The 21,903-nt window shown below is 44.4% G+C and overlaps 1 protein-coding gene across 1 annotated transcript in view; it reads left to right on the top strand.

The window, feature by feature from the left end:
• XPNPEP3 (X-prolyl aminopeptidase 3) overlaps window positions 1–20,929 on the top strand; it is a 196,406-nt gene extending 175,477 nt beyond the window's left edge. Inside the window, exons 9-10 of the mRNA XM_068240213.1 lie at window positions 10,004–10,124; window positions 20,737–20,929. Of these exons, the coding sequence (XP_068096314.1) occupies window positions 10,004–10,124; window positions 20,737–20,903 (288 nt within the window). The 3' untranslated portion in view covers window positions 20,904–20,929. The remainder of the gene's footprint in view (window positions 1–10,003; window positions 10,125–20,736) is intronic.
• The last annotated feature ends 974 nt before the right edge of the window (window positions 20,930–21,903 follow it).

Here is a 21,903-nt window from a genome sequence, read left to right as displayed (position 1 = left end):
CCTGCTTCTGATCACAGAACAGCTCATACTGAATAACACTAGTTTGCAGTGAATATTAATGAGCCATGTGGCTAGGAACAATAGCGGACTCCTGCAGTGTACGCTGCCCCGAGATTTATCTGTGCTGTGGCTGGACTGAGTTTTAGAAGCTGCTGAAACTTGATCCCGTCTTCTCCTTAGCAGCCGAGGGGAGGGCCCCAGAATGCTTTGCAGTATGTTATGCGGCTTGCGTCCTGCTTAGCTCTAAGCTTTGCTGATAAGCATACATCAAAGGTAAGAGAGATCTTTATCTTCAGTAATGTCTTTTTGGCTTCCTTCTAAACTGTTTAACACAGGAGACTAGAGGTTTAAATTAGCTTCTGCAGCCTGACAGTTACTCTTTAACAAATCATGTTCAGGGGCATTTACAAGACAGGACAAATCTTCTGATGTATGCACCGAACTAGACAGGGTTCCCATAGCTTCTTCTGGACTAGACAGAGACTCATCAAATACACTGAATTGGAGCTCATGAAGGGCTGCAAAACAAGTCAGTATTGCAGCAATCCCCACTGAACTAAGCAAAACTGAGGAACTCACTGGACAGGAAGGGGACTCTGGAACTTCTGCCACACCGGCCAGAAAACCAGAATTTTCCAGGATACAGGGCTGGGTTTCAGAAACACTCATTAACCCGGACTGAAATTCTGAGATTTCTATTATTTTTTCCAGCGAGTCAGAATTATCCATGTTACAGGGCAATACTTCTGAAACATTCAGAGGACAGGGCTGAAGTTCCCTGACTACTGTGATATCAGAGAGGGACTCAACATCTTTAGCTAAATCAGACTGTGTACAGGGCAAGGTATCAAAAACGCTTGCTGACAAAGACAATGTTTCAATGGCTTCTGCTTCACTGGGCAGAGATTCATCAAGTTTTACTAGAGCAGACTGTAGTTCCAAAACAGCTGCTAAACAAGTGAATACTACTGCAACACCCACTGAAGTAAGCAGTGCCTCAGACTCCTCTACTAGAGGATCTGAAGTATCCAAAGTACTGGGTGAAGCATAAGACTCTGCGACCACAGCTTCACTGGACAGGATCACTGAACAGGCCATATCGCAGGGCAAAACCATGGAAGCACCTGCTGGACAGCGTAATGATTCTGTGACCTGAGCTTCATTGGAAAGATCTACTGCACAATTCATGGTACAGGGCAAATTTACTGGAACATTTTCTGAACAAGGTAATAAATTCTATGAGTTCAGGTTCACATAGCAGATGCTCTGAGCTATTCACGAAACTAGAGCGAGGTGTAGAGACAGGAAGATCAAGACACAATGTTTGTGCATCTGAATCACTATTCAATTGTAAAATTGGGAAATTCAGATGCTGGGGTTCTGAGGTTTCTAGACAGGATTGCTGTGACTCAGAAACTAATGTAGTGCATCTATTGGCATCTGCTGGATCAGACAGTAGTTGAACTTTATTAACACAGGTAAATTCTACAGAAGTGTTTGCAGAGGCAGGCAAATATTTTCTAATGTCTGTTTCACTGAACAAAGACTCATGAGTACTGGCTAGGCTGGACTCAGAAGTCAGCAGGACCTCTGGGTCCTCTGCTGAGAAATTTGTGCAGGGCAAGGTTAAGGAAGTATTAGTAATTTCTGTCTTACTGGGAAGTAACACTGAGTTATCCATGGTACAGGGTGGAATTACAGGAACTTCAATTTCACACAAAAGGAGCTCTGAATCACTCGCTGAATCAGCCAAAGGTGCTGAAGCAGGCGAGTCCTCAGGAACTGAGGAAGTGGAACAATCTCCAATTGACAGTGTGTCTTCCCTGGTATCAACTGATTGAATCGCATAAAAATCGTCCAAAATCATTCTCCACACATCGATCAATGGAGCCACAAAGTCATACCCACACACACCAGTCTTTATTAGGTTATAAGCCGACTTAATGCATGCATTCAATACTAATTCACTTTTTGCACTGTAAAATTGACAAAATGAACTTGAATCTTTCTTCCATTCATAGACCAGGGCTTCCATCTCTCCTTTCTCAAATGGAGGATCCCATGCATATTTAACAGCTAAGCATTCAGGCTGATCACAGTTTGCAAATGTGTTTGTGGCAGAAACATATATTGGGTTATTTAGCAGGCGATTGGCCGATTTCTTATTCCTAAGGATCTCCAATACCTGTAGCAAGTGTTGAACTGTAGTGTATGCAAATTTCCCTTGCTGCACGAATAAATTGATCTGTTCAATACTCTGTAATATATCTTCATAATCATATTCAGATAATTCATTTAAACAAGAACTTTTATTTTCCCTGGCTAGCAATGAAAGTTCATTAGTAGTTTCATAGGACCATTTGACTCCCCTGAATGGTGACTGAATTTCATTATCTGCTAATGGCGGAGTCGCTAAGGGCAACGACTCCGCTGATTGTAACGCTTTTCTTTTGGAGCGTTTACGTTTGGCTTTAGACCCTGCTGCCTTAGGTGATTTATTCAAAGCAGAAGAAAAGTTATCAGAACAATTATCTGCTTGCTGATTATTCTTGCAAGCAGTAGAAGGAGCAGCTGATTGACAAGCTGCCAGGAGCTCATCAAAAGGGCTAGGCAAATCGGTTTTGCGCAGCCAGTTATGGATCACAAACGCTAAAAATTCCAGCGGTCTCTCTCTTAAATTGGTATGATCCAGGACATCACAAGCCCACTGAAACAGTCTCCCCTTAAACAAGTTATAAACTAGTTGGGGTGCCCACATTGAAACAGGAGTAGCCTGGAGCTCGGGATTGGCCAAAAACCTGGTACATTCAGAAAAAAACTCATTTTCTGTTTCAGAATTAAGTTTCTCAAATTTCTTAAAGGAACAGGAACCATAACAAACAGTGTCATTTTTGCTGGAAACCCCCCCCCCCCCACAATGGGGATTGGTAATGGGGCTACCATAATGTTAGGCTTGGTGGGCTATTCTCCACCGTCAGCATGCAACACATAAGCTGACGTGAAGGAGGTACACACACCAGCACAAGGAATCAGGATATCCCCAGTTTAGTGGAGGAGAGAACTGACTCCAATAGGAGATTGTGGCGCACAGAGCCGGTGCAGATCCGAACAGCCACAAACAATACTTTCGTGATAACATCTCAGCGCAAAGTAGCGCTGAGCGCATAAACCAGGACTGAGGAGATCAGGACAGGTAGACAGAATGAACGCTTGCTAAACTAGCCACTACTTAGTGACAGCAAGCGTCCACAACAAGACAGACTGGAATGAGGCAGCCAATGCATTGCAGCGATGGCGTGCCTCACAAAGACAGGACAGGATAGTCAGGAAATAGGAGGATCAAGATAGATAAACGTAACACAGACAAATATACAATAAGTATGTTTTCCTAGCGTATTACAATTACAGCTATCAATGAAACTATTTGTAACGTCTGACTAACATATGTATATATCGGCAATGAACCGATATATGACATAAGCAGGAACACTGACTAGGACTGGAGCAATACAGGGAACAGGACTCAGAAGGATTCGCTATCTCTTCGCAGAGATGAACGCAATCCACAAACAGAACCAGGAGCAGGATACTAACTCAGCACGGGTGATCACGATACGCGCAAACTACCAAAACGTGCTGGAAGGCTGACTAACTGAACACAGGATATAAACAGTTCGTGTACGTATATATCAGCGACACTGATGTATCAACGTAACACGAATACAAGGAAAATAACAAAATGTGCAAGTATGCGTATATATTGGCGATGAACCAATATATGACACAAGACAAGCAGAGTAACAACTTCTAGAACAAGAGCAGAACTAGGAGGACTCGCTGACCCCTTCGCAGGAGTCAGCGCAGTCCACACAGACTAGGAACGAGGTGGGGCACGAGCAGAGTAACAGACAGAATCTAAAACTATGGTAGCCCATGGAGCATTGCAGGAAGCAGTTCTTTATACTGAGGTCATCCAATGGGAGCAGACCTGCAAATTCCCACACAAGTGAATGGTAATTAATCACAGGCTGACAGCAGGAAAAGGCAGACAATGATATGCAGCCTGCAGGAAAGGGATTGCCACTCCATTGCAGCAGACAATGTTTGTTTTCACAAAAGCATATTAAACTGTCATTAACTTCAGAGCGACTGCAGATGGAATCAGCAACCAGTTTAAGTGCAAACCAAACTATGCAAGCAAATGCATGTAATGACATCAGAACTGCTTGGGTTGCAATACCACTGCAGCCAGCAGTAAACGCTGCAAAAAGCGATCGTAACACCTGGTGGTTGAATACCTCCCTCCTGAAGGACAAAACCATAGAGGGAAAGGTGAAGAGGGCTCTAACAAATTATTTTGAAACTAATACGTTTGACGGGGTCTCTCCGATGTCTGTATGGGCAGCCCACAAGTGTGTCATCCGGGGGGTGCTGATCAAGGAGGGTAGCAGAGTTAAACGGGAAAGAACAGAAGCAATCGAACGCTCCCTTGGAGATACACAGATTGCAACTTCTACATCAGAGCTCTCGGCTGGAAGCAGACTTAGCTGCGCTAACCGCTGAACAGGAAAAACTTAAAGCACTACTGTTCTTCAAAGCATGTTATGCAGCTTCTAGATGTCAGCGTCATTACTATGAGTTTGGTAATAAGTGTGGGCGTCTCCTTGCGCGTGCACTCTGTATCCAGCAAGCGACGAATTATATACCACATATTAGTGATGCTGGCTCAAAGAAGCACCAGAAATCCCAATCAATAGCATGAATATTCAAACGCTTCTATGAAAAACTATATGATATCCACGATCGTGCCCATAAACAAACGGACCCTTCCTTAACTCAGCGTATTCTGGAATATATCCGTAAATCGGGGATGCCCACTATTCCTGAAACTGAGCTGGGGGAGCCCATTTCCCTGACTGAATTACAGTTAGCCTTCTCACAGATCCACTCAGGTAAGGCCCCAGGGCCGGAAAGCTATGCACTGGAATATTACAAATTGTTCTTGCCCATATTACAGTTCCCCGTACTAAAAGCATTGAACTCCCTAACCGATCCAGATACCCCCACTGCATTCCCAGATGATATGCTGTCCTCACACATTACAGTAATCCATAAAACCGGTAAGGACCCCTCCTCTTGTGCAAATTATAGGCCCATCTTGCTTCTGAATATCGATCTTAAGGCTTATGCTAAGATCCTAGCGAACCGCTTGTCCCCCTTTATATCTCAATTGGTGCACTATGACTAAGTGGGGTTTATTCCAACGAGGGAAGCTAGGGATAATACCCTGAGAACCATGTCGGCAATCCATTGGGCACGGTCGAGGGCCTCTCCAATGATCCTGTTGGCCACAGATGCAGAGAAGGCCTTTGATCGTGTCCAATGGGAGTTTATAGAGGGAACTTTGGGCCATATTGGGCTACCACAGTGCATGATAACCCACATTATGGCATTGTACAGGGTCCCATCTGCTAGGATAAAGATAAATGGGGAGCTATCAGAACCCCTACGCATTTATAATGGAACGCGACAGGGGTGCCCCTTCTCCTTTTATCTTCGCACTCTCCTTAGAACCGCTACTATGCACCATTCTGGCAAACCCTGATATCACGGGTCTACAGTTCCCCACCTCTCAGCATAAGGTGGCGGCTTATGCCGACGAGCTTCTCTTTTTTTATCACCAACCCCCATATCACTGTTCCCAATCTGGTTCAGGAATTCGCAACATATGGCAATCTGGCGATTCTCAGGATCAACTATGACAAATGTGAAGCGTTAAAACATAGGTCTTAGCCCCCTTCAACAATCACAATTAGAGAATAACTTCTCCTTCAAATGGGCTCCCAAGGCTATCACATACTTAGGCACCAAAATCTTAAACAACCCTTCCGAACTTTTCTCTCTTAATTATACTCCCCTACTAACTAAAATCAAACTGGACCTTAAGGGATGGGACGTGGCCAAATTTACATGGTTTGGCAGGGCAAATATTATTAAGATGAATGTTCTCCCCCGGCTCCTCTATATCTTTCAGACATTGCCAGTTCAGACTCCTGCTGCCTATTTTAAAGAAATTAGGATGTGCTTCAGAAGGTTTATCTGGCGGGGCAAGCCCCCTAGGCTTAAGCATACGTTGGTTACCCAACCAAAGAGCATGGGTGGCATGGCAGTGCCGGATATGGAACTCTATTACGCTGCTACGGTCCTCCTACGCATAGTTGATTGGCACAGACATGGTTCACTCAAGAGATGGGTTGAGATGGAGAGAGACATAGCTGGGTCACAATTGCAGCACTTGCCATGGGCAGGAAAAACTGCCCCTACCTTGAGAGCCTCTTACCCACTAATAAACGACACGGTGAGACTTTTCCACAGGCTCAACGACTCTATCCATCTCTCCCCATGGCCCTCCCCTATGATAGCATTACTAGATAACCCCGGATTCCCACTGGGCACACCCAACAAAGCATACAGACATTGGAGAGAGCTCCCCCGGTTAAGGGCATTCCATCTACTATAAAATGGTAAATGGCTGGACATCTCAAGCCTACGTCCTCGCCTGCATGCCCCAGCACTCGACCACTGGTCGCATCTTCAGTTTAAGCACTATCTCCTTGGCCGGGCCCCCAGAAGATCACTGGCTCGGAATCTCACACAGTTTGAAAAGCTATGCAATGGCGAGGACTTTGTGACCGGGGGGATATCACAGTTATATTCCCTACTTGTTACTAAGCCAAGCTTAGCCAATGCCTTGAGACTGAGATGGGAACAGGCATTGAATAAAACCTTCTCTGATGACCAGTGGCGTAAAATACTTATTCTTTCTCAGAAATCATCTATCTCAGCCAAATTGCAGGAATCTGGTTACAAACTCCTGACGCACTGGTACTATACACCTGACAGGTTGCAAAGAATGTTCCCTTCCTCAAGCTCTCAGTGCTGGCGTTGTCTGACACATAGGGGTACTATAGTCCACATCTTCTGGAATTGCCCGAAACGGATCCCGTATTGGGATATGGTGAAATCCATTATCTCAAAGGTCACAGGGGTAGATTCCTCAGATGATCCCTCATACTACCTGCTGCATAATACCCCAAGACGGCTAGGCAAATATAAAAAATCTCTCTCTAAACACATGATAAATGCGGCAAGATTGATTGTCGCCCGACATTGGAAATCTACGCAGACTCCCCCAGTGACGGAGTGGATTAGAGAGATCCAACATATCAAGCTAATGGAGAATCTTACGCAGACAATGCACAAACGCGAAGAGCAATTCAGTCGTACTTGGGCACCCTGGCATGAGTATGAGGAATCTGATGAGTTTAAACACTTAATGGCCTAGACCCCCCTCACCTGAACTATGTATAAACTCCCCCCCCCCTAACCCCCGATGTGAGTGCTGACAAAGCATAACAAATTGCACCATGGGGGAGACTTCTGTCTCCTCCATGCATTAATAGTCCCTGTGCCTGACCTCCCCCGCTTGAACGCCGCCCTCCGGATTACTATTCCTTCTCTGCTTTCTTTCTCTACTTTCTCTTTTCCTTTCAGCTATGCTTTTCTTTCCTACTCTTCATATCCCTCTTGGGTGTACGCTACTAAATGATGTATCTAGGGTGCTAACGGTGTTTCAGGCCTACCATAGATGGACGGTATATATGCCACTGGACTGTATCATAGCTACTTCATAGGGCTGTGACTCAGGGAAATGATCCCTCTGGGCCCTGAGTCCCCCGTTCTGTCACTATTGTTAAGATTCTCAGTCGGGTCACTAGCAGAATGACTCAAGCTTTTATATGCTTAGAACAATAGCCTTTTATGGTTATTTAGCCTAATGTTGAGTACTCTTCCATGGCGGCAGCCATGGATAAATTCATAGTTTTGGTGGCCCAGGGACACCGTTCGCCTCCCCTTTAATATTTGGCTTCTTTGCAGGTACAGACATCCTCCCACGGCACTGACTGACCATGTAAATTGTGTTACTCTCTGGCTTCTACATGAGACGGCTGTATTATATTACACTTGTATATTACACTTGTAATATAGTAGCATTTTTTCGGATGTTTTTGTTTTCTTTTTTCGCAACTTAAGGATAGCTTATTTCACCTGCATGGAAAGCTCCTTTGACTGCATGTTGTCTGCTCACACCAAAGTCTTCCACAGGCAAGCATCACACCTCAAATCAACTCCAGGCCTTTTATCTGCTTAATTGATGACATAACTATAGACTTGCCCACACCTGCCTATCAAATAGTTTGAGTTAATTGTCCATTTACTTTTGAGCCCCTGAAATGAAGGTATTGTTACAAAAATGCTTTAGTTGGCTCACATTTGTATGCAATTGTTTTGTTCGCCCCACTGAATAAAAGCTGAAAGTCTGCACTTCAACTGTATCTGAGTTGCTTCATTTTGGTAATGTACAGAACCAAAATTAGAAAAAAGTTCTCTCTCCAAAAATGTATGTACCTAACTGTATATGTGCTGTGCAGGGCTGTGGAGTCGGTCAAAAAATCCACCGACTCCGACTCCTCAGTTTAGGATTCCACCGACTCCTCGACTCCAACTCCTCTAATTTGCATATTACAATTTTGTTGATTAAAAGTATGTAACATGAAATTCATCTCTTAACTGCCAACGCTTAGGAATTTTACAAGACAACTGAAGTGAGAAGGATATGTAGACTACTATATTTATTCCCTTTAGACTAAAACTAGTCCTTGGTAAGAGTACTTGTAAAAGGTACAAACCGGAACAAAGAACATCTATCAGGCCCTAGGCAATGTAAGTGTGGGTACATGTAAGAATGATGTGCAGGTACTCTGCAGGGGAATGAGGAGATTGTAAACAGACAACACCTCTGTGTTCAATGTGCACAGCATTCTCAGTGGATTCCCTGCAGCTCTGTGGGGAGTGCATATGTAGAGTATAGTACTACTGTGTAACAAAGTAAACCTGAGACAGATGAAATTAAAGTTTTATACATACCTGGGGCTTCCTCCAGCCGCCTTCAGGATAATCAGTCCCTCGTTGTCCTCCTCCACCACCTGGATCTTCTGCTATGAGTCCAGGTACTTGAGCCAGTCGGGCGTAGTGCGCATGCACACACTCCGCCGCCAGGAGCATACTATACCTGTGCAGCACTATTGCGCAGGTGCAGAATGTTCTTGGCTGTGGGAGCGGCATGCGGCCGGACAGCGCTGACTGGCTGAATTACCAGGACTCATAGCAGAAGATCCGGGTGGTGGAGGACAGCGAGGGACTGATTAGCCTGAAGGGGGCTGGAGGAAGCCCCAGGTATGTATAAAACTTTACTTTTCATCCGTCTCAGTTACCCTTTAATTTGTAGTCACCAAACCAAATTTTAACAACATATCAAATTATTTGATTTCATCAGCAAAGGGAGTGCATACATTTGCATAAATCAGCATCAATGCAGAATTATTTCCATCTCGTTGACCATCTCTATTAGTGACACGGCTACACATCAGGCTTTATTCTTACAGCATAGATGTTATTTAGTATATATATATATAAGAGATTCCTGTGTACACATCATATATACAGTCACAATCAGATATGTATATCTGACCTTAAAAATACGGTGACTGCTTTATTGAAGCAGCACAAGTAACTAATTTTGATTGGTTTATTTCATTTTTGTGGACTAAGCACAGCTATTACTGTATATATACATTATTTTTAATGACTATTATCTGAGAAATAGAACATTTTATCATATTTTCTATTTTAATTACAGTTACAAATTCATTAGGAGTCGGAGTCGGTGCATTTTTTCCCGACTCCGACTCCAGGCACCCAAAATTGCCAGACTCCACGACTCCGACTCCACAGCCCTGGTGCTATGCAATGAACTCAACAAGTAACAGATTTCAAGATGCATAAGATAGTTGGTGGTGGTATGCTATTGAGCCAGTGTTATTAATCATCTTTCTGGTAAATTGTTGCTAAGGATATGGAAGTTATTATTTTTTTTCTTTAGGCAGCACGAAGGTTCTGTCCCCATCATGTTGGACATTACCTTGGAATGGATGTCCATGATACACCTGATGTTTCTCGGTCTCAGTCCCTCCAGCCAGGCATGGTGATTACTATTGAACCAGGTAATACTGATAATGCATGTGTGGTAATAAAGGTAATAATGCATACATGTTTGTTTGATGGATTTTATCTTATACTATCTATGACATGTTTGATTCCTGTCTAGTGTCAAGAAAAGTTGCATAGTATGAGCCTTTGAACTCTGTCAACAATGGACATAAGAACTTGTCTGAAAGGATCCTATGGCTAACACAGGATTTGTTGACATGTCAGACTAGTATGTTGTGGAAAATGGTCCCATTTGCCTTCTAGTGTGAATCCAGCCTATAAGTGAAATTTTCACATTAATGGCCTTAGAAAATCTGCTGTGGGTTTTAAAGCAAACCTTCAGATAACCGTGGGTGGTAATAGTTGTAAAAAGAACATTTGCGCAGTCTAATTTTTATTTATTTATTTATTTTCGTTTTAAAGCACACCTGTAATGAGAGTGATATGGAGGCTGACATACTTATTTCCTATATAACAATGCAAATTGCCTGGATGCTCTGCTGATCCTCTGCGTCTAATACTTTTAGCCACAGACCCTGAACAAGCATGCAGATCAGATGTGTCTGACTGAAGTTTGGCTGGATTTCTAGTAAAAGCTGGGATTAGCAGCAAAGAACAGTAATTATGGCACTCTAAGCGCCCGTTATTTATCACGCGCCATAATTATTGTTCATTGCCACTAATCGCAACTTTTACTATTGCAGCCTCATTTCGGCAGCAGGGTAGTTTAGGGAGTTAATTGACCACCATTGCGAAAATAGTAACATTTAAAACAACAATAACAATATTTATATAGAGCTTTTTTTCCCTGGGGACTAAAAGCGCTGTGACCCTGCATTATGCAGTCTCAAAGGCTAGGGAAAAGAGGTGAGTTTTTAGCCTTTTTTTTAAAGCTGTCCAGAGAAAAGAGCCTCTCGTACTGATTGTGGAAGTGAGTTCCATAAAGTAGGGGCTGCATAGGAAAAGGCCCGAGCACCAAATGTTAAGTGTATTCTGGGAATAACCAGCTTCATCTTGTTGGCAGAGCGGAGGGTGTGTGGAGGGGCATAAAGTTCCAATAGATCCGCTATGTATTTGGGTCCCATGTGGTGTAGAGCCTTGAAAGTCAGCAGGCAGATCTTAAAATTGATTCTCCATTTTACTGGCAACCAGTGAAGAGTTTGCAGTACTGGGGTGATGTGTGAGCTGCGGGGGGCATTGGCTAGGAGTCTGGCTGCAGCATTCTGTACTAGCTGTAAGGGGCGCAGAACCTTATCTGTAGATCCGATGAACAGGGCGTTGCAGTAGTCTAGGCGGGAGGATACAAATGCATGAACCAGGGCAGGTAGGTCTTCAGTTGGTATATCCACACAGAGATGAGCGCTACAACCTATAAACCTTCATACATTGGAGCTGCCCCTTCAATATTTACAATAAACAATGTTTAAAAGAATGTGGCTCCTACACAACATTAATAACACTGATGTAGTAAAAAATATGAGTCCCAGTCTGTAAAGTTATATTCCTGCTGCTTGATTGTAATGAAGCGGTAATATATCAATCCAGCAATTTCCTCAAAAGACACTATCCGCCACCACACCACCAGGAAACAGACTCACCGGATCCTAAGACCTCAATAAAGGTCTAACAGCGCGTTGGGACACTTAGGGCCGTCCCCCACCTCCTCTGGCTATTGTCTGCCTTTACCTCCGACCCGGTTTCTCATATATACATGTTCATCAGCACATACAGTCCTCAGAAGGAAGAAAAAGCTAACATAACGTAATACTGTAAAATTTTATTAAAAAATAAAAACCAATTGCGCTCACAATCCGTAGACTCAGTCTTTGGGCTCAGAGTTTTTTTGTCACGGGCTCTCCCCCGTTTAGGTTGGGCTCCGGCTGCCTTTCTATGTCCTCCTGTGCTGTGGATGGTGCTATGTGCACACTAGCTTCTCCACCGCCGTTCAGGACGCCAACCAGACACTCCACACTCGATCGTTGGCGCGGAAGTGAGAGCCAATGATTGAGTGTGGAGCGCCTGGTTGGCGTCCTGAACAGCGGTGGGGGAAGCTAGTGTGCACATAGCACCATCCACGGCACGGGAGGACATAGAAAGGCAGCCGGAGCCCAACTTAAACGGGGGAGAGCCCGTGACAAAAAAACTCTGAGCCCAAAGACTGAGTCTACGGATTGTGAGCGCAATTGGTTTTTATTTTTTAATAAAATTTTACAGTATTACGCTACGTTAGCTTTTTCTTCCTTCTGAGGACTGTATGTGCTGATGAACATGTATATATGAGAAACCGGGTCGGAGGTAAAGGCAGACGATAGCCAGAGGAGGTGGGGGACGGCCCTAAGTGTCCCAACGCGCTGTTAGACCTTGGTGGCGGATAGTGTCTTTTGAGGAATTTGCTGGATTGATTTATTACCGCTTCATTACAATCAAGCCGCAGGAATATAACTTTACAGACTAGGACTCCTATTTTTTACTACATCAGTGTTATTAATGTTGTGTAGGCGCCACCTTCTTTTAGACAAGGTCTTCAGTTGGGATGAGGTGTTTGATTTTCGCTATATTTCTTAGATGGAAGAAGGAAGACTTGACAACAGCTGATATCTGCTGTTTGAGTTTTAGATTTCCATCCAGGATCACCCCAAGGTTTCGCACAGAGTCTTTATACTGTACAGTATCTCCCCCAATTGCTAGTTTGAGGTGGTGAGCATTTTGAACTTTATCCATCATGTGTGGACCACCTACCACCAACACCTCTGTTTTGTCAGAGTTCAGCCTCAGCCAGCTGGTGTTCATCTAATTTTGTAAATCCACTACACACGCATTTATGGATGCTGATGGGTCTTGGGTGCCAGGCTTGAAGGACAGATACAGTTGTGTTTCATCTGCATAACAATTGTATCCTAGGCCATGTAAATGCATACAAATAAGAAGTACATTTCTTTCAGAGTAAAATGAGCAGTAAATTACTTTTCTCCTATGTTGCTGTCACTTATAGTAAGAAGATGGGCTAGTTCAAAACGGTTTTCTACAACCTATTGTAAGTGACAGCAACCTAGTAGACAAGTAATTTATGGCTTATTTTACTCTGGAAGAAACATACTCCTTATTTGCATATGTTTACATGGATTTGGTGTGGAGGTTGGTCATGGGACTATCTTGCGGTCTCATAGGGACAGCCATGTGGCACTCATTGCAAGTCAGCAATACTCATATGGGAGGGAATACAGAGTGTGCCCTAGACAATGGGTATATCGAGCTTATTGTTATATGAGCCTAGTGAATGTATGTTGTGTTTCCTGGATCACATCTGCTGGCAGCTCTGGTAAGCTGCCACTTTCTTGCAAGATGTATATGTTACACTGCAAAAATTCTGTTTATAAAATAAAGAATCTTAAAAAAAAATATTGGTAAAAGAATTCTGATATTTTACTATTGAAATTAAGTAGAAGAATATTGGTAATTTTACCGATATTCTACTACTGTACCTGCAGTCTCTATGGTGCTATTTTTTAATGTGCCATTTTTATAGGTATGCTGGGTAGTTGCAGGAAAAATTTTCATGAGAATTAGGCCTCTTTCCCACCAAGACGTTGCATTTTAGGGGACGTTATAGGTCGCATAACGTGCTCCTAACGCAACGCCTGGTGGTGTTGAATGAGGACGCTACCAAGAGCCGCGTTATGCAGCTTTTGGTGCTCCTTTTTTATGGCATGGGATGCGGAGACCACATGATCCGCATCACGTGGTCCCGCCGGCCAATCGCCGCACAGAGCGGCCGCTCCAGGAAGTAAACACTGCACGTCACTGAGTGCAGTGAATATTAATTAGCCATGTGGCTGGCCACGGAGGAGGAGAGAAGACCTTCTCCTCCAACATTACTGAGCATGTGCAAACAGTCTAACGCGGCTTAGCCTCATATAACGCACAGCATGCAGCATTTGTTTGAGCGTGCTGCGGTACAATGTAACGCAACGTGGGCACTGTGAACAGCCCATTGATTTTTCATTGCTGTGCGGTGGGCTGCGTTACAGGCTGCACTAAGGTGCGCCTGTAACGTCTTACTGTGAAAGCAGCCTTAATTGAACCACTTTTTGCACAGAAATACAGCAACTGAACTTCAGGGAGGTTAACTCTGACATAACTTAATAAAAATGTGTTTTTCTACTTTTTATTATTCATACAGTTATATTTGCTTTTGTGCACAAGTAATATTTTCTGTCTACAAATTACAGGTTTCCAAAGTGTAGTTTTTCTTGCCCTAAGAGCTACAATTGCATTTTATTCTAACTGCTTTTTATTATATATTAAAACCTCCGTTCATGAATTTGGATAGGGCACACAAGGAAGCTTAACCACTTGAGGACCTAGGGCTTTCTACCCCTTAAGGACCGGCCACTTTTTATCCATTCAGACCACTGCAGCTTTCACGGTTTATTGCTCGCTCAAACAACCTACCACCTAAATGAATTTTGGCTCCTTTTTTTGTCACTAATAAAGCTTTCTTTTGGTGCTATTTGATTGCTCCTGCGATTTTTACTTTTTATTATATTCATCAAAAAAGACATGAATTTTGGCAAAAAAATGATTTTTTTAACTTTCTGTGCTGACAGTTTTCAAATAAAGTAAAATTTCTGTATACATGCAGCGCGAAAAATGTGGACAAACATGTTTTTGATAAAAAAAAACCCATTCAGCGTATATTTATTGGTTTGGGTAAAAGTTATAGCGTTTACAAACTATGGTGCAAAAAGTAAATTTTCCCATTTTCAAGCATCTATGACTTTTCTGACCCCCTGTCATGTTTCATGAGGGGCTAGAATTCCAGGATAGTATAAATATCCCCCAAATGACCCCATTTTGGAAAGAAGACATCCCACAGTATTCACTGAGAGGCATAGTGAGTTCATAGAAGATATTATTTTTTTGTCACAAGTAAGCGGAAAATGACACTTTGTGACAAAAAAAAAAAAAGTTTCCATTTCTTCTAACTTGCGACAAAAAAAAATTAAATCTGCCACAGACTCACCATGCCCCTCTCTGAATACCTTAAAGGGTCTACTTTCCAAAATGGGGTCATTTGTGGGGTGTGTTTACTGTCCTGACATTTTGGGGGGTGCTAAATTGTAAGCACCCCTGTAAAGCCTAAAGGTGCTCATTGGACTTTGGACCCCTTAAATGACCCCATTTTAGAAAGAAGACACCCCAAGGTATTCCGTTAGCAGTATGGTAAGTTCATAGAAGATTTTATTTTTTGTCACAAGTTAGCGGAACATGACACTTTGTGAAAAAAACAATTAAAATCAATTTCCGCTAACTCGTGACAAAAAAAATAAATTCTTCTATGAACGCACCATACTCCTAACTGAATACCTTGGGGTGTCTTCTTTCTAAAATGGGGTCATTTGTGGGGTTCCTATACTGCCCTGGCATTTTAGGGGCCCTAAACCGTGAGGAGTAGTCTGGAAATCAAATTCCGCAAAATGACCTGTGAAATCCTAAAGGTACTCATTGGACTTTGGGCCCTTTAGCGCAGTTAGGATGCAAAAAAGTGCCACACATGTGGTATCGCCGTACTCGGGAGAAGTAGTATAATGTGTTTTGGGGTGTATTTTTACACATACCCATGCTGGGTGGGAGAAATACCTCTGTAAATGATAATCTTTTGATTTTTTTTACACACAATTGTCCATTTACAGAGTTATTTCTCCCACCCAGCATGGGTATGTGTAAAAATACACCCCAAAACACATTATACTACTTCTCCCGAGTACGGCGATACCACATGTGTGGCACTTTTTTGCACCCTAACTGCGCTAAGGGGCCCAGAGTCCAATGAGTACCTTTAGGCTTTACAGTGGTGCTCAAAATTTAGCACCCCGCCCACTTGCCAGGGCAGTTAAACCCCACAAATGACCCCATTTTGGAAAGAATACACAAGGTATTCCATGAGGGTAATGGTGAGGTCATTGAAAATTTTATTTTTTGTCACAAGTAAACGGAAAATGACACTTTTTAAAAACAAAAATAAAAAAAAAATTCTGCTAACTTGTGACAAAAACTAAAATCTTTTATGAACTCACCGTGCACCTCACATAATACTTTAGGGTGTCCTCTTTCCAAAATGGGGTCATTTGTGAAGTCTGTCCTGGCATTTTAGGGTCTCTGCAATCATTACATGTATGGCCAGTATTAGGAGTTTCTGCTATACTCCTTATATTGGGTATACGGGTAATGCACTCTGGGCTGAAAGGAAAAATGAACGGCAAACATACCTTGCTCCACATCAATGGCAGATCTTCCTCCACATCAATGGCAGTGATAACCTCAGGAGAGAGACACCCCGTGCCACCCTGCACTCAGGGTGAGCCACCAACTTATGTGACTGGGCCTCAGAACTTTAGTATACAGCATTATGCCTGTAGGATACAGCAATATGCCTGCCAATAGAGATGACTCTGAGTGGCATTAAAGCATCATCATAGGCCCAAATCACATATAAACCGGGGGTGTCCACACTCAAGGGAAATTCAAACATGACGTCTTATATCGCCAACCCAGGACAGATCAGCAATATCAAGCATGGAAACCGATCCTTCTTCTGACTTTTATGCTTACCCGTTTGGTTTTCAAGCTTACCTCTCCTCTCCCTGCGACAATGTGCGAAAGACCACTGAGTGTGTGCCTACTCCTGTGTCTGGAATTCCCTAGGTTCTAATAGTGTACCTGCTCGTGGTACCTCTCAAAACACGGCCCTACGCATAGGCCAGGCTGGTCAGGACAGCGGGGACAATAATAAACTGTGTCAGTCCTTGTTCCAGCCCTGCTGCAGACACGGCAACGTTTTCTTCGGATGCGTTGACCTGGGGCACACGGAAGCTGATAGGCGTAATGCCTTCCATGCAGTCGGCTAGTTGCATCTGGGGGGGGGGGGGGGGGCCTGGCACCTCCTGGATACAGGATGTCCAGAATGATCTGTTCCTGAAATTGGAGGAAAGATCCAGTTCTCCCAGCCTTACTGTAGAGAACAAAGCTGTTGTAAACTGCCAATTGAATCAGATAAAAAGACACTTTCTTATACCAGCGTCTTGTTTTCCGGGAAATTAAATAGGGCGCTAACCTCTGGTCATTGAAGTCGACAAGGGGCCTTTCAATGACCTTAGTTGCCCGTTGAATTTGGACTGTCGTGTCTGTGTGAATGGTGGACAGAAAGTAAACGTCCCTCTTGTCCCTCCATTTCACCGCGAGCAGGTCTTCAGTATGCAAGGCGGCCCTCTGCCCCCGTTCAAGTCTGGTGGTAACGAGCCGTTGGGGGAAGCCCTGGCGACTAGGTCGCGGAGTGCCACAGCATCGGATTCCTTCTAACTTTAAGTGCTGAAAGAGGGCCACACTTGTGTAATAATTGTCCACAAAAAGATGGTACCCCTTTTGGAACAAGGGTGACACCAAGTCCCACACAACCTTTCCACTGCTCCCCAGGTAGTCAGGGCATCCGACCGGCTCCAATTTTGAGTCTTTTCCCTCATAGACCCTAAAACGACATGTATAGCCTGTGGCCCTTTCACAGAGCTTATACAGTTTCACCCCATACCGGGCGCGCTTGCTTGGGATGTACTGTTTGATGCCAAGGCGCCCGGTAAAGCGTAAGAGGGACTCGTCTACGCAGATGTTCTGTTCAGGGATATAAGCATCTGCAAATGTTGATGACAGGTGGTCTATGAGGGGCGGAATTTTGTGGAGCCGGTCATAAGCAGGGTGGCCCTTTTCATGACAGGTTTCGTCGTCGTTGAAGTGCAGGAAGCGCAGGATGGACTCAAATCGTGTCCTGGACATGGCAGCAGGGTACAAGGGAACATGATGTACTGGGTTCGTAGACCAATACGACCGCAATACATTCTGTTTCATTAGTCCCAAGTGAAGGATAAGGGCCAAAAAGATTTTAATGTCGGAAACTTGGACTGGTTTCCACCGGAAAGGCTGGGCATAGCTGCTCTCCAGGTGCTCGGTGATGAATTGTGTGGCTTTACGGTTGGTCTCAACCACAATTAAGTCCAAGAGAACCTGGGTGATGAACAGCTGCAAAAAGTCTAGGGCCGTTCCTAGATGAGCTGTTGCCACCTGGACTCCAGACTGGGCGGTGAAAGGGGGCACTACGGGTGCGGCGGAATCAGGGGATTGCCAATCTGGTTGTGCCAGCACCTCTGGGAGTCTATGGGTACTACGGGCCCGTTTTCTTCTTGGTGGCTGCGACGGTGGTACTACTGCACTTGCCACCGTACCAGTTTCAACTTCCATGCTGACGCTCACCACTTCGCCAGGGTCTACAGAAGTACTGGTACCAAGTCCAGGAGATGCTGCGCTGCTGGTGCCTGCCTCACCAAGAAAACTATCATCAGCGCTAGCACCACCCTGCTGCCCTTGAGGCGGATCCTGCGCCACCTGCGGTCTAACGACTTGGGGTCTGGTACGCCTGGCTCTAGCCGGGACCAAAGCCTCGTCATCACTTTCGGTCAAGGAACCACTGCTTTGTACAGGTTCAAATTCGGACCCGGAAGATTCGACGGATGATTCTTCCCAAAAGAACTCATCCGACTGGTCCATGTACCTGTATACCTCGTCATCAGAAAGCCCCCTTCTTGCCATTGTGGATTACTAAATTTATGGGGTTTTCCTCCGAGACTACCCAGAAAAAGAGAGCACCTACCTAGCAAAAGGAGTATTTGAGAGGTATTGGGATTGGTGGGAAGTGGGGTCTCAGGCAAACAATCACGGGACAATCGAAGCAGATCACGGGACAATCAAATACAATCGCAGCACAATCGAATACAAGCGCAGCACAATCGAATACAAGCGCAGCACAGTCAAATACAATGCACTTGGATGGTGATTGGGGGGGGGGGGGGGGTCTGAGGGCGATTTGAGGGGGTGGGGGGTTGATCAGGAGCCTGCACGGGGCAGACTGAGTCCTGATCTGATGAGAGGCAGACACAGGGGGTTACTGATCGCAGATCAGTTAGTGATTGCTGGGGAGGACAGATGTAAACAAAGAGCAGGGGATGTAATCAGAAGGGGGGTATGAGGGCAATCGAGGGCCTGGGCAGGTGATCGGTTACCCCCGCGGGGCAGTTAGGGTCTGCTCTGATGGGTGGGGGTGCTGAGGGGTGATAGACAGGTGATCAGAGGGGGATCAGGGGGTAAGGTAGCTGTATACAGATATACAGTATACAGGGGGGTAGTCTGGGATGGGGTGTGATCTAAAGGTAGGGGGGGGGGATCAGGGGTGACTAGGAGGCAGTTAGGGACCTAACGCAGGGGATAGCGTCAAAGGTTAGTGGCAGGTGGGGGGGTGGGGGTTTTATATGGGTGCAAGGGTGCTGGGCAGGGGTCTGCTGGGGTGATCAGGGGGGGTATGAATGCTGGGGTGGGAGATCAGGGGGGCTGTAGGTCAAAAAAACAAGTGTTTGGTGGATACTCACAAGTGCTTCCTCCTCGCTGGTGGTCTCTGCAACAATGAGACCACGAGGCGAGGAGGAAGCACGTATAAGGCACTTTGTTTACCTAACAAAGTGCCTTATACATCCTGATTGGCCAATTGTGCGGATTCCGCCGCTCGCCGGCTCTGCTAAGTGGCCGGCGAGCGGAGACAAAATGCCCGTGTAACGATCCCGAGCGGAGGATCGCGTCATGGATGACGCGATCGCTCCGCCCATGCCCTTAGGACTGCCGCCTCTGTGGGTGAGCTGGTCCTTCAGGGCTCCACTTCCCGGCCGCCCCTGTGCGTTAGGCGGTCGGGAAGTGGTTAAAGTGGTCTAAAAGTCAGCATTTCTTCTTAGCTCTAAAAGATTCCTCACAGCTTTAAACCTACTATCCCACAATTTATTTATTTTTAGCAGAACATCACTGAAATGGTAAAACAAAGCACTTTGTCCTGCTATTCAGCTTCAAATCCGCATCCAAACTGGAGATAACAGTATCTTTGTTTACAATCCAATGTTGATAAATGTATGTGCAAAGCCCCATACACACGCTTAACGGCGTTTTTTTATGCAGCACAATTGAGCAACTTTTGTTGTGAAACAAGTTAAAACCGCTAAAAAAAAAAATAAATCTTTTGCTATTGTTCAAAAAGCTGATAAGACTGATAAGAAGTCAATCCAACAGTTGTATTGACGTCTTATCAGCTTTTGAACAATAGAAAAAGACTTTTTTTTTTTAAACGTTTCAACTTGTTGTTCAACAATTGTGCTGCATAAAAGACCGCTGTTGAGCGTGTGTATGGGGCTTAACAAGTAAAACACTTTCTGAGAAGCTGTCTCTGCTTCAGGCACACACACACAGCTCAGAATACCTCATTAGAAGATAGAATATATAATAAAAAGCAGTTAGAATAAAATGCAATTGTAGCTCTTAGGGCAAGAAAAACTACACTTTGGAAACCTGTAATTTGTAGACAGACATTACTTGTGCACAAAAGCAAATATAACTGTATGAATAATAAAAAGTAGAAAAACGCATTTTTATTAAGTTTTGTCAGAGTTTCAGACCATTTTAAGGGATAAGAAAAATATCAACACTAGCAAAGAAACGTGAGAATCAGTGTGTGCAATTAACATTTTACTTTTTTAATTTTAGGTATTTACATTCCTGAGAATGACATTGATGTTCCTGAAAAATACAGAGGGCTAGGAATCAGGATAGAAGATGACATTGTTATCACAGATCACTCTCCTATTATTCTCTCTGCTGACTGCCCTAAAGAAATGTATGAAATACATCACGTTTGCCAAAAAGGACAATGATATATTAAACAGAGCTTACGAAATAAGATGGCGAACAATTGTAGTTATGTATTACATTTCATATACAGTGTTTTACATACACCTATATTAACTCGTTCAAAATGCCTTTTTTTGTGTTAAAAGTTAAATGCAATTCATATGGTATTTCTTTCAGTATAAACAGGAGACAGTGTTCCATTGGTTTAGGTTGGCGTTTTTGTATCTTTTGTTACTTATCACTCTATGTAGTATTCAACAGGATTTTACCTTTTACTACTTCCCACTTGTTTAACCTTGAAGGGAACCCGAGGTGAGAGAGGGATATGGGAGGCTGCCATATGTATTTCTTTGTAAACGATGCCATTTGCCTGGCAGTTCTGTTGATCTTTTGGCATAAGTAGTGTCTGAGTCAAAGCCCTGGAACAACCATATTGCTAATACAGTAAAACCTGAGTCAGAGTATCTGATCTGCTGCATGCTTGTTTAGGGTCTATGGCTAAACGTATTTAGAGACACAGGATCAGGAGGATTTTCAAGCAACTAGTATTGTTTAAAGGGAAATACATATGGCAGCCCCTCCATATCCCTCCCACCTTGGGTTCCCTTTAAACAAATACACCTGGTAATCATTTGCTGTAACGCCTTAACCTTAGCGGTATGGACGCATTGTTACGTCCATTACCGCCGGAGGTCGCCGCTCAGGCCCCGCTGGGCCGATTTGAATAATTTTTTTTTTAAAAACATGCAGCAAGCACTTTGCTTGCTGCGTGTCTCACCCGATCGCCGCCGCCGATCCGCCGCTACCCGCCGCGATGCAGGGCCCCCTCAGGGGAGACCCCGTGCGCTGCCTGGCAGCGCTGTGGGGTAGATCGGATTCCCCTTTGACGTCACGACGTCGATGACGTCTTTCCGCCATGGCGACGGGGGAAGCCCTCCAAGAGATCCCGTTCTTTGAACGGGATCTCTTGATCTCCGATCGCCTTCGGCGATCGGAGGGGCTGGGGGGATGCCGCTGAGCAGC

The sequence above is a fragment of the Hyperolius riggenbachi genome, chromosome 6, assembly GCF_040937935.1.
Source record: "Hyperolius riggenbachi isolate aHypRig1 chromosome 6, aHypRig1.pri, whole genome shotgun sequence".
In the NCBI taxonomy this organism is placed as follows: Eukaryota; Metazoa; Chordata; class Amphibia; order Anura; family Hyperoliidae; genus Hyperolius; species Hyperolius riggenbachi.
The sequence above is the reverse complement of the archived record's forward strand: the minus strand, read 5'-3'. Positions and strand labels throughout refer to the sequence as shown.